This window comes from Chrysemys picta, chromosome 11 (genome assembly GCF_011386835.1).
Source record: "Chrysemys picta bellii isolate R12L10 chromosome 11, ASM1138683v2, whole genome shotgun sequence".
NCBI classification, from domain to species: Eukaryota; Metazoa; Chordata; order Testudines; family Emydidae; genus Chrysemys; species Chrysemys picta.
The window spans coordinates 79,302,157-79,314,946 of record NC_088801.1 but is presented as its reverse complement, the minus strand read 5'-3'; the positions used below and the strand labels follow the sequence as shown (position 1 = coordinate 79,314,946).

The following is a 12,790-nucleotide window of genomic DNA, read 5'->3' as shown; positions in this document are numbered from 1 at the left end:
CCCACCCCCTGCTCCAGCCTAGAGCCTGCACCCAAACTCCCTCCAGAGCCTTAGGCAAGTGGTGGTGGTGGGGAGTTTGGGGGCACCATCAAAATTTCTACAAACCTGCCGCCCTTGGACGTACAGTGAGTACAATCTAGACTAGTGAGTAGCTGTGCCCCCCCCCCCCCTTCTTTACACTGCTTTGCTGCTCTAGCATCTAGTCAGGACTGTACACAAAGAGCTTGGACTGGGTGTCCCTGCTGTTGGCTAGTCACCCCGAGGCTCTTGCCAGCCTGTGGTATAATTATAATTATACCACAGGGTAATCCCAGCACACTCCCAGGTCCACATTTTCCCTGGAAATGTTTGTCTTCTCCTGGCCAGCTCTCTCCTGGACAATACAAACTTGCCAATTTAAAGTCTGCCAATTTATTACTAGAAATGATATGCATGAATCTTCTTATCACAAATGAAGTTTCCAAAAATCTTCAATTCAAACACATTAGATAAAACAAATTTATTCGCCACAACAAAATAGATTTTAATTGAATGCAAGTAATGATGAGGCATAAACGGTTACCAGAAAAATAAAGGTAACACACAACTTGTGCCGAACGTAAAAATCTTCATTGCCCCACAACACCCTTCTGACAACAAAAATTGCTACATGACCCGCAGAGGTGGGACTGAAGGCTGAGCCCACCCCAACCCTGCCACTTTGGGGGGGAAGCCAAAGCCTTCCTGAGCTCCGCTCCTCGGGGGGAGAAGAGCAAAGCTGAAGCCCAAGGGCATCAGACCCAAGCATGGGGTCTGTAATCTGAGCTCCACCGCCAAGGCTGAAGCCCTCAGGCTTCGGCTTCGGCCCTGGGGGGTGGGACTCGAGCTTCAGCCATCGAGCTCCAAGCAAGTCTAAGCCATCCCTGGTGACCCCATTAAAATGGGGTTGGGACCCACTTTGGGGTCCCAACCCACAGTTTGAGAACCTCTGAGATAGTCTGTTCTGAGACTTTCTCTCTCCTCTGTTTACCTGTTCCACTGTGGATTGAATAAGTAAAGATCATTGGGCACAGGTGCTGACTTTCTTCTTTGGGTGGGTGCTCCGCCTCTGCCCCTTCCCCCAAGGCCCCACCCTTGCTCTGCCTCATTCTGCCCCCTCCCCCAGCTCCTCCCACCCACTGCCAAGCAGCTGATCAGCAGGGCCCACCAAACAGCTGATCGGAGGGTGGGTGGTGAGCACCCACTTTTTTATTTGAGGGTGCGCTAGCCCTGGAGCACCCGCTGAGTCGGCACCTATGATTGGGCCAGAGAGAGTGAGTATGCGACTGACTCTACAGCTGGGTGGTTAGAACACCCGCCTGTGAGGTGGGAGAGCCAGGGTCCAGTCCCCTGCTCCAATGGCCCTTTAATTATTTATCCACCATGGAAAATCCTCGACAGGAGAGACTGAGGGAGCCCCCCACGTCAGCATAGCCTAGCGGTTAGAGCTCTTTCCTGAGAGCAGCAGAGCCCTATTCCAATCCCTTCTCCCCCTTGGGCAGAGGGGGAGCTTAAACCGGGAGTCCCCACATTCTAGGGGAATGCTCTAGCCACTGAGCTAAAATTTCTGAGGGAAGCCCTTCCCCACCAGCGATTGTGTGTGACCTCGCCTGAGGGACCCAATCTGAGAGACAGTCCCTGAGCACGCCTACCAAACTGGGCCTGGGATGGCTGGACACCACTCTTCCCCCAGTCTGTGGAGCACGCTGGGGTTCAGGCAGGGCTAGGCGTCCACGGGCCTAAAGGGAGGCCGCCATGGTTATGGCTGGAGGGAGAGAAACAGGCAGACGGAACTATTACTGCACAAACTTTGGCGCTAAGTGAGTTTTGGCACCTACAGGTTCAGCAGGAAGTTTCTGCATCACGGTAGAGCTGAAACCAGGGACTTAGGCCCCGAGCTGCAGCCCTACATGACTCAGGAGCGCACGTCCTATTGACAGTTACTGGGATCTGTGCCCCTCAGTCACAGGTGACGATCCCCCCCTGTCTGTGCAGTGCCTGGCACAACGGGGAACTGGCCTGAGTGGCCTCTAGGCCTCACTGTAATGTCCCCCTGGCACCCACCCGTCCCCACAGCTCCCACAGTGCCTGCCTATCCCATTCCCTTGCTGCCCCCACAACTTCTGCCTCCTGCACCACCCCAGCCTGAGCCTGGCACCTGCCCTTTTCCTCCCCTCACCAACATTGTGCCTGCAGTCTGCCCCCCTAGCACCCGTCCCCTTCCTTGGCTTGGGCCAGCCCCTCCCCACTCCTCTGCCCCTCACCACTCCCCTCCTCCCAGCCCCATGGCACCTGCCCCTCGAACCTGGTGCCCTGCTGCAACCCACCCCCCAGCCCTCTCAACACACCCTCCCCCTGCTGCCGTTCCATCCCCGCACCCACCCCCATTTCTTTCCCTGTGATCGCCACCCCCTCGCACCTGCCTCTCCCCTCTGGTGCCCACCCCTCTGTTTCCCCCCCTGAATCACCCTGGCAACCACCCCACCCCTCACCTTTTGCCCTGGTACATGCCCATCCCTGGTGTCCTGTCCCATCCCCTGGCCCCCACCCTTTCTTCCCCCTCTGATTCCTTGGTGCCTGCCTTAGGCCCCACTACTGCCCCCTGGAGCTCCCCACCCCCCCGCCCTGTCCCCCCCGGCATTAGCTGAGCTCCTGACTCCCCTTAAGGGTGAAGAACCCCATGTCACAGTGATTAATGGGCATGTGGGTGAATTTCCCTTTGATCCCAGTGACCAGCCCCTGCCCCCAGCACTGACTCTGATTCTCTCCCCAGTGGACGTGACTCTGGATCCCAACACGGCTCATCCCAACCTCGTCCTGTCTGAGGATCAGAAAACTGTGACATACGATGATAGACGACAGGATCGACCTGAGAATCCTGAGAGATTTACTACTTATCCCACTGCCCTGGGCACAAATGGATTCACAGGCGGGAGATTTTACTGGGAGGTGGAGATGGGAGACAAAACAAATTGGACTGTGGGGGTTTGTAGGGAATCTGTGATCAGGACGGGGAAGGTCAGACTCACTCCTGGGAATGGACACTGGGCTGTGTGGCTGAGAGATGGGAAATACGAGGCCTGCACCTCATCCCCCAGGACCCCCCTCCCCGTGAGCGTCAGGCCCAGGCGGGTGGGGATTTTCCTGGACTATGAGGAGGGCAAGGTCTCATTTTACAATGTGACTGACAGGTCCCATCTCTTCACTTTCACTGACACCTTCTCCGGGACGCTCCGTCCTTATTTTTATGTTGGTTACAAAGAGGAGGGTAAAAACACAGCTCCCCTGACAATCTGCCCTGTCCCAGCTCAGGCCGGAGGGAATCTCTGTCCCTGACAGTGACCCTGCAGCAGAAACTGTCCCCTCCCAGCGCTGACCAGCCCCCAGGCCTGTTCCTATGGGGATGGTACAAAGGGCATCACCTGCCTGTCCCCCCCCCTTATACTTAGAAAATGAAAGCAAGCAGGATTTTGTTTACGGGATAAGGCAATATGCTATGTTCATTGTGAATATAGAAAGCATTAGAGTAAGAAGTCAGGTATAGCTATCACATTTTATTTAATTGTATATTTATTTATATACACAAGTTTTGCAGGGTGGTTGTTATAGTTACCAGCTTTACAGTTGCTTGTGCCAGGTCACTGGCCGGGTGGCCTGGACACGAGGATGGAGCCGAGTCCTGTGAGATGCGTATTTGATGCTTTTGGAGGGTGGTTGCAGAACCAGACTTAAAAGTTTAGGGTTTGTATTTATGGGGATTTATTTTTATAAAAGTTTATGGGGCTTGCTTTGTTATGCTGCTCTCACCTTTGCAGTGTTGTTTTCATGTTTGAAGTGATAATTAATCATGCAGATGGTACAGCAATGACTGTTTGTTATTTTGTTCTTTGTTTTTTTGGCCCTCCCCTGTTCTTGGGGCGGTTAGGGGTGGATTCTGGTGTGCCCTCGGGGTTATTATTGGGCTATTTTACCCAACACATTTTTCAGCCAAATGGTCCTGGGTAGTTTTTTTATTTTAAGGCTGGCACCTTAACCTTTTATTACTTATTTAAACATTCAAACATACATCCGCAATCACACCCTATTTTACTGAACTATTTTTAAATCATTGGGGCATGACAGACTCCAGTGAATTTGTTTATACTGTTTGCTACACAGGAAAAGAAAACAAGAAAGATAAAAAATGCAAAGGGTAGGAGTCAACAAATCTTATTGCTGTGTTCCAGAAAACAGTTGTGACCACAGTTGTTTTTACTAGTTTGTTTTATTACTTTAAGAATGGACTCTGTCTCTGGATTATTTTTTTTTTACAATTAGCACCGATCTTGCAAACTAACAGGTCTGCTTCAATTAGCACAAACTCAGCAGGCTGAGAGATGTATTTCTTTCTAATAAAATATCAGCCAAATCCAGGGTCTGTACTGGACCATACTTTCCCCAAAGCATTAATGTATTAATTACCTTTAATTCAACACCACCTCAGTTCTCATCACCAGGCCTGTGAACTGGGAGGGGGAGGGGCAGAGAAGGGGGAGCAGGCTGCTGGGGGGTGCAGGGGCAAAGGGGGATGTGTGGGTGTAATGTCAGGGGTGGATGCTGTGGCAGAGGGTGGGGAGGGGGCTGCAGCAGCAGGAGGGGAAGAGCCCAGATCACAAGAGAGACTGGGGAGGGGTTTGGGGATTTGTGACACAGTAAAGGGGGGCCCCGCCCAGTGCACCCATCTCACGTGGGGAATAGGGGTGAGCGTACATGCTTTTACCAGCAAGGCCATCAAGGCTAGGGGTGTAGTGTACACTGAGGCACACTACCAGGTAGAGCGGAGCAGCTCAATTATCAGAGTCCCGAATCTCCCCCGTTCCCTCGGGGCAGTAAGGCCTAATGGCCAGAGCCAGGGACTCTGCCCCTTCCTGGAGGGCAGTGCAGCCCAACGGCCAGACTCTGGAGCTCTGCACCCTTTTTGCAGGGTGGTGTGGCCCAATGGCCAGGGGTGATACAACTGCTCCCCGATGTGGGGCCCTGTGGCCTAACAGCCAGTGCCCGAGGGGCCACCGACCCAGGCAGGGGGACCAACCCAGGGCCCTAGCAGTGGCAGAGCGGTCCACCCTCACTCAGGGGGAGCCCCATCAAAACACCCTGAGCTTACCTGGGTGGGAGATACCACTCCACCTCCCCTGGGCCACTTCCTACCGCAGCCTTGGGGGTGTCTGTCCAGAAGGCTTTTGGGTCTACAGGCTCCGCAGGGCAGGTTGCTCCCTGGGCAGCTGGGACCCCAGACTGTCTTTCCAGTCTCCCCTCGCCTCAGGCAAAGGCAGTCTTCAGCTGGAGCTCCTAACACATGTCCTTCCCCTCCAGTGTCCTTCCCTGAGTGAGCTGGGCTGCTCTCTTTTATACTGCTGCACCTGGCGCGTGCCCAGTAGAGGGAAGGGGGCATAACTTCCTCAGCCCACAATGTAGGGTTAACCCCTTCCCGCCCAGTGCGGGGCAAGTGTGCCCCATCACAGGGATGTAATGAGAGGCGGCGGGGAGAGAGACCACAAGGAGGAGGAGTCTGTGGAGGAGACCCCAGAGTGAGGAGGAGGAGCTCGGGTGAGCAGGAGGATCCTGGGGAAGGTAAGAGTTGGCAGAAGGGAGGGAGCCAAAGGAGGGAGGGATGGGCCCTCCCAGCACTCTGAGTCTCTGGTTCCTGCAGGAGCCATGGAGCACACGGTGGCTGCCAACACCCTCAGAGCGTGGCCGGGTGCTGCAGTGTAGACAGGACTGACTTCGGTCTCATCTGTGCCCTGAGCTGCATGGCCCCTGTATGACTCAGGGGAGATGAACATAGATCAGAACCATGTTCTATTGCAAACCCCACCGTGTTAGCCAGGACGGTGCAGGGACAGATTCCAGGATGGTGGAGAGGACAGGCCCATGGAGGGGGGAGAGTTGGAGGGAAAACAGTTCCTGGGAGTCCTGCTGAAAAGTCAGCTGCCAGTGAGGCAAGGAGCTATCCAGCAGAGAGAGGGAGAATAGAAAGAAGGGAGTGATAATGGGATGGTGTTGTACAGAAACACTGGGGCCAAAATGTTTCTAAAGTGCCCCAGGAGCCCTTTGATCCTAATTGACAAAACCACCATACTGTAACTCAGCCCAGGGCTGACACACTCACTACCTCCGACACACAGTTGCCTTCATATGTATCTAAAAGGTGTCAGGTAAGGTGTCATATATAAACTGGTGACACGCTGGTCCCCAAAATCATTGGGCGATGTATGAGTGGGTTGTGTACAAAGAGTTATACATGAGTGTTGGAAATATGTTTTTAATATGTTCTTAAGGTGTTTGGGCAGGCAGCCAGCCCTAGCCAAAGGAATGTCTGACTGGTTTGACAGGCAGAGACCAACGAATGTACATTTCCATATAAGGTAAACAAAGCAATCAAGCCAACAAGCTTCAGCGGAAAGAGCTTAGTGATCACGCCATGGGACAGAGTCTGCACCCCCAGGAAGTCTTCCTGGCTCTTGAGAAAATCCAATAGACTTCCAGGACATACCCATCACTTAAGGAGCAAAGGAAACAGCATCCTCTGAGTGTGAAAACTGGATGGCTAGTGATGCTGGTAACTTGATGTCAGTGAAAAAACTGCTTAGGCAAAGATTGTAACAGGCTGGTGTGAGCTCTGTCTCTTTGGAGGTGACAAACTTAATCACTTTTGCACGTGTCCAGTGAGAGGGACTGGACGCTGCTGAGAAATGTCTTTGGGGAACTCAGGAACTGGAGTTCATTGACCATTACCTGCAAGCCGTGGTAAAGACTGGCAGCGTCTCGAGGAGTTTGCTGGTGAATTGAACAGAAAGATGTGGCAGGGAGCTGACACACAGTCTAACCTCCAGTAAAGCGCACTCTTTCTAAAACAGAGGGGTAACACTTTACAGTTCTGGGTGTGCAGAAGAGAACTTTACATCCCTCCCACATGGGTTTGAGTTCTCTATCAGGAAATGTGGAGGGAGGTGCTTCTGGAGGTGGGGGCTCAGGGAGACCTGGCTATTGCGGGCAGACAGTCCCAAGTGATCCCTCCCTCTTGCTCCAGGTGCCCCCCCCCATTTCAGTCTCACCCTGGGCTCTGTTACATCCCCACTGTGTTTAAGGTGGTGAAAAGGGAGGAATGTGGGGTTTGCACTTCACCTACCTGATGGGGATGACTGTGACTGTGTAGTAATGGGAAGGGACTTGGGGGATTCTCAGCTCCCCTCGGGGCCATTAATTGCATTATTCAACTTCCAGAGAAAAGCCAAGCCCAGGACCCCCGTAAGTGTAATGGGGCCAGAAAGCCCTCCCTCCCCCCACTCCAGGGTGATTCGGGAGGGGGGCAGTGCTGGAAAAGGGGAGGGGCCAGCAGGGGCTGCCGCCGCCGTAGGGGCAACAGCCCCCACAGGCCCCTGCTATGTGTTGCCCCTGATGGCGTTAACCCCCATCATTTCATAGATCCAATAAAGGTGTCATCGAGAGCCACATTATTTTGTGCTTCCTGTTCTTCTGGCTGTAATTTCTGGCCCAGTTGCCCACCAAAGAGCAGAATTGGGATGAAAAGGGGACAGATTTAGTTGGGTCGGGCCCTCTGCTGCCATCTCCCATAGCCCCAGTGGGGAGATGGTGGCACAGAGGTCACCGTAGCCCAGAAACACGTGGGGGGGGTTTAAAATCACTGTTGAATACCTAACTAGATGGGGATGGTTTCCCCCAGCCCTGCCATTGACAGGGGCAGCAGGGAGCCTTGGGTGACACCATGTTAACAGGGGCAGGGAGGGCGGATGAAGCCAAACGGTCCCTTGGCAGCAGGAAGGAGCAGCAGTGGGGAAAGGGCTGGTCACTGGCAGCTGAAGGGGGGAAGCTGGGTTGGGCTGGGGGGCAGCAGCTGGGACTGGGCAAACTGGGGCCGGGCAGTCTCAGTGGGGGACATGGCTCTTCCCTTCCCCTCCAGTGACCCAGCCGTGCCCCGTCGCTGGCACAGAACAGCCCCCACGTTCCCACCCATGCTAGGGTTTTGTCTGAACACTGGGGGAAATGACACACACACACCCCGGGCCATTTGTCCTGAGCTTGTGGTGACAGAGGGGAGGGGAATGTGAGGGGCTGGGACAGGAGTCTGTGGCCAGTCTGGGTCCAGCCCAGGCGAACAGGGGCAGTGAGGCAGAGAGCAGCCGCCTGGGGTGGGAGTGGGTCCCCTAACGCCCCCCTTCTCCACCCCATCTGGGGCAGTAAAACAGCCTGTCAGGAACTGGCCAGCTCTGCCTTAGCAGCCAGGGGGAGGCTCCTGTCTCTGATGTTCATTAACTACGGGGCGAGTCACGTACTTCAGCAACATGTCGATTTTATTGGGTGTAAAGGGAGAAACAATTTGAATCAGAGACATGAGGGGAAAGTTGGTCATTGGGGCGGTTGACCTCCTCCCACTGCAGCCCCCCAACAAAGAAAATGACTCAGTGCAACAGCTTCCCTCCAAAAAATAAGTTGCTGCAAATAATAAAAGTGAGGAAAAAATGGAAATTGGAGAGGGTTTTATATCAAAAACTGAAAATTACACGGAAAAGAGGAAAACATGAGGAGATTTGATATCAATGTTCAATTATTAAAGAGTAAAAGGTGGGGTTTAATTGATGTACAGGGGGAAACAATCTGATGCTCAGACCTGAGGGGAAAGTTGGGCCTTTGGGGGTTTAGCTCCCCTCCCCCGGACTGGGGCAACAGTTTCCCTCCAGAACAAGACCTGGCGGCAGACAGGGACTGGGGAGCCCAGAGCCGGAGGATTTTCCATCAGTATTTGAGAATTAGACAGAAAGTGACACAATCTGAGGAGATTTTATATCAGTCACCACTAACAAGAGAGACGGGGCCGACCTGAAGAGGATTTTATATGAAATTTGGTAATTAAATGGAAAATGGGAGAACTCTGTGGGATTTTCATCAATATTTGGTTTTTAGAGAGAAAATGGCAAAATCCAAGGGATTTTTCATCAATATTTAATAAATCACTGGAAAGTGTTGCCCCCCCCCCCCTTACCCCCTGAGCCCTGCCATTGACATAGGCAGAGGGTGACACTGCATCAGGTCAGCACTGGGCACACGGACATGTATGCCGGTGAAATGCAAACTCTCCATCCTGGCTTGATTTTAGCTTGAACCCTCCAGGCCTGCAGACACAGGGGAGGTTAGTCTTGAGCCTGGGCTCAAGCATGGGCTCATACTGCAGTGTAGACATGCCCTACATGCTCTGTCAGACCCAGCTGGACAGGCCACATTGGCTGCTTCACTTCCCCTCTCCAGTGTCTGGTGCTCCCCTTACTGGGCCTGGTCCGCACTGAGATCAGGAGTCTCTTGTTCTGTCTCTGCAGTGCCTGGAGCACTCGTGGGTGTGATACCAATAATAACGCTCACTGCCCAGCCCCTAAGGGCTGCATGACAGCGCGGGGCCTTCCCCATTGCACACGGGGACCCTGGGGTGCAGGGAGCCCTGGTTACTGCCCCACACCCAGCAGCTTCCCTGAGCTGCCGGACGTGGGTCCCTGGCCACTCCCTAAAACTGGCGCCCCCAGAGAACCCCAATGGTAAGGGGCGATGGAGCTTGGGGGCTAGGTGAGAGGAGAGATCGGGGGGAGGAAGGGGGCCAGCACATGGGGATAGTGGAACATGGGGTTGGAGGGGTATGGGTGCACACAGAGAGGCAGTGGTACAAGGGTGAGGGGTCAGGACATATTATATGTGGAGACAAGGGGACTGTTGGCCCCTTACGGAAGGTTAGAGGGGTTTTTGGTTGGTGAGCTCCCAGTACCAAGAGAAAGGGGAAGATGCGAAATCAGGACCCTGAGACTGACAGTCTCCAGGGCCAATGGGGAGAGGCCAACTGACAGGGCAGGCCAGCCAATGAGGGAATCAGGAGACTGGGAGGGGTCCAGCCTATGTGAGCCTGGGCAGAGTGGGGCAGAGCTAAGGAGAGAGCAGATCCGTGCTGGGAGCAGGGCTGCAGCAACCAGAACCAGAGGGGCCCGAGGAGCTGCCCAGGGAGCTGGAGGCAGAGCAGCAGCAGGGCTGTGGCAGTGTGGAGCTGGGGCTGGGGCTGGAGCAGTCTGGAGCCGGGTGCAGTGAGTAGCTGGGCAGAGCGAGGGAGACCCTGGGCAGAGGGCCCAGCGCAGGGAGATGCCCCCAGCCAAGGGGTTCTGCAGGTCAGACTGGGATGGGAGCTGTGAGTGAAATGGGGGGTGGCTGACACTAGGGAGACGGGTCCTGCCATCTAGAGCCTGAGGTGTGTGCCAGGGCCTGGTCAGGAGGCCTGGGAACAGACTGTGAACTGCCCTGACATTCCAGAGACGTTGTTTGTGGTTCCCCCTGTGGCCACAGAGCCGGGTGACAGGTTTTCCTTTCACCTTCCTCATTTTTTCCTTATTATTTCATTAGTTGCTGTTTAATAAATTGTATTTGCTTTGAACTATAGACATTGATCAGTGGGTCAGGGAAGCACCCACGGCAGAGAGAGCACCATGGAGTGGGGACACCCTGGCCCCTGCCCTAAGTGACCATGACAAGGTTGGGGGTTGAGCCCCCCAGGAACCCTGGGCCCAGCCTTGTTGGGATTACAAGGACTCTGCCCCACAGGAGAGTGGAAGGGGAACCCTCGAGGGCAGGGAGACCTCTGGGTAAAGGGAGTGGGAGCGAGGACTCAGATCCTTTCGCTAGCCCACTTCACCGGGGTCGTTTATAAGCCAGGAAAGTTCCCCACGATAGCGGGACCATCCCCCGCTTACATTTGCACAGCCACGAAGCAAGAGTTTTCCCTGCTACACGGGCTGAGGGACTGGGCTGTCCATCAGTGCACGTCGTAGCTCTGATTGGCTGCCCTTCACTATCAGGCAGGGGAAAGGCAGCCAATCAGAGGGGTCTCTCCACAAAAGTGGGGTATCCCCTGCCCACCCTTTAGAAGGATCTAACCCCCCCCCCACGCCCCAAGTTGGCTGCTTTGGGGGCAGGTCTGGCTGCACGAGGAGCGAGTGGGTCTGTGTGTACAGGACGGTGGGTGGGTGCAGGATGAGTTAGGGGGTGCAGCGTGAACTGTCTCTGGATGGGGCGTGTGCAGTACGGGGGGCTGGGTGCAGAGGTCGGGGTGCAGTGGCAGTGGCAGTGGCTGTGCAGTGAGTGGGGGTTGGGTGTATGGGGAGCCCTGGGGTAAGTCTGTGTCACTGCCCCTGGGCCAGGAACTGCCCCTCCCCACAGGGCTGCTGCACTGGGATCCCCACCAGAGACGATTCCTGCTCCAGGAACTATGGCACCATCCCAGGGCAAACGGCCAGAGCAGGTTATAACCTCAGCCTGCAGCTTTACTGCCCCACATCCCCAGGAACGCTGCAGGGGGATGGGCTCCGGGAAGAATGAAGCCAGACACCCACCTGCCACTCCCTGATTTTCTTTTCCTCTTCAGACACCAGCACCAGGGCCTCCTCCAGCTCCTGCCTCAGAGGGCCCAGGGCTTCCTGGAGTTTCACCTGCAGGGGTATCGTGTGTGATAACAGCCATTAGTCTGCCTGGCTGATTGGAGGGGACTGCAGGGGGCAGGGCTGGATGAAGCAGGGGCCCTATAGGACCATGTCTAGCCCTGGCTACTGAAGACATGTGATTACCTCAGGATCTCGGCTTCCATGGAGGGAGCGGGGGAAGGTGCATGTTTCAACTCTCAGCGTTGCAAAGAAAATACTGAAAACATGCCCCCAGTGTGGCAGATGCTGTGACACCTGCCTGAGTCTGCAGAAAGACTGAGCCAATTGCCCTGACAGGTAATGGTCATGTGTCCATATGGGGTGTTAACCTGCCATGCCAACTGCACCCCAGCAGAGGGCTCTGTGTGTGACAGGAAGGGGAGAGCTCAGTGGCTCTGTCCCCCCCCCCCACCCCCCCCGCCCCAAGCACAGACATCCCAGTTGCTGGGGTCAGTACAGCGGGGAAGGGGGCTCCCTGATCCTGTCTGTCTCTCTCTCACAGGAGAGGGGACCCCCCTCCTCCTGCCCTCAGGGTCCCCAAAGGGAGGGAGCCCCCAACTGTTCCCCCGTCTGTCCAAAGAAGTTTGCAGGCCCCACCCCCAGCAGACAGCCCTTGGGTGGGTGACCTCTTTCACAGCCAGTGGGGCAGGGTCACAGCAGGGCCCTGTGTCAGCATGTGGAGCCTGGGCCCTGGGTGGTCTCAGTCCTGCCCTGTGTGCAATGCACATTTCGGTAACAAAGCCAGGAGAATGCCCTGGGCAGAGACAGCAGGGTCAGCGCTGCAGGGCCTGGGACATCGTCTGGCTGAGACGCTGGTCCCGGGGAAGTCTCTTCCCCACTCGGCTGCTGCTCTCCAAGCCCTCTGGAACGCAGGAGTTCAGCTGAAGGCTCAGGATGCTGAGCCCAGCCCCGGCCCTGCAGCCCCTAGCGCCCCCCTGGCGGGGGAGGCATCAGGATAGGGCAGATCTGTGTGTTTATGGAGCAACACCGAGGGGCCCAGACTCTGGCCCCTTCTCTATGCCCCATCCCCCACTTCTGCACCTCATGGACGCCCATCACTGTAGGGCAGGGGTCGGCAACCTTTCAGAAGGGGTGTGCCGAGTCTTCATTTATTCACTCTGATTTAAGGTTTTGCGTGCCAGTCATACATTTTAACGTTTTTAAAGGTCTCTTTCTATAAGTCTATATTATATAACCAAACTATTGTTGTATGTAAAGTAAATAAGGTTTTTAAAATGTTTAAGAAGCTTCATTTAAAATTAAATTAA

The 12,790-nt window shown here is 54.9% G+C and overlaps 2 protein-coding genes across 2 annotated transcripts in view; one reads left to right on the top strand and one right to left on the bottom strand.

Moving 5' to 3' along the window:
* The window catches only part of LOC103307109 (E3 ubiquitin-protein ligase TRIM39-like), a 33,995-nt gene extending 24,525 nt beyond the window's left edge, over positions 1-9,470 (top strand). The window contains exon 8 of the mRNA XM_065562294.1: positions 2,792-9,470. Coding sequence (XP_065418366.1) covers positions 2,792-3,354 — 563 coding nt within the window. The 3' untranslated portion in view covers positions 3,355-9,470. The remainder of the gene's footprint in view (positions 1-2,791) is intronic.
* LOC135972145 (microtubule-associated protein 2-like) overlaps positions 1-12,790 on the bottom strand; it is a 957,474-nt gene that overhangs the window by 904,042 nt on the left and 40,642 nt on the right. The gene's annotated exons all lie outside the window — the stretch shown is intronic.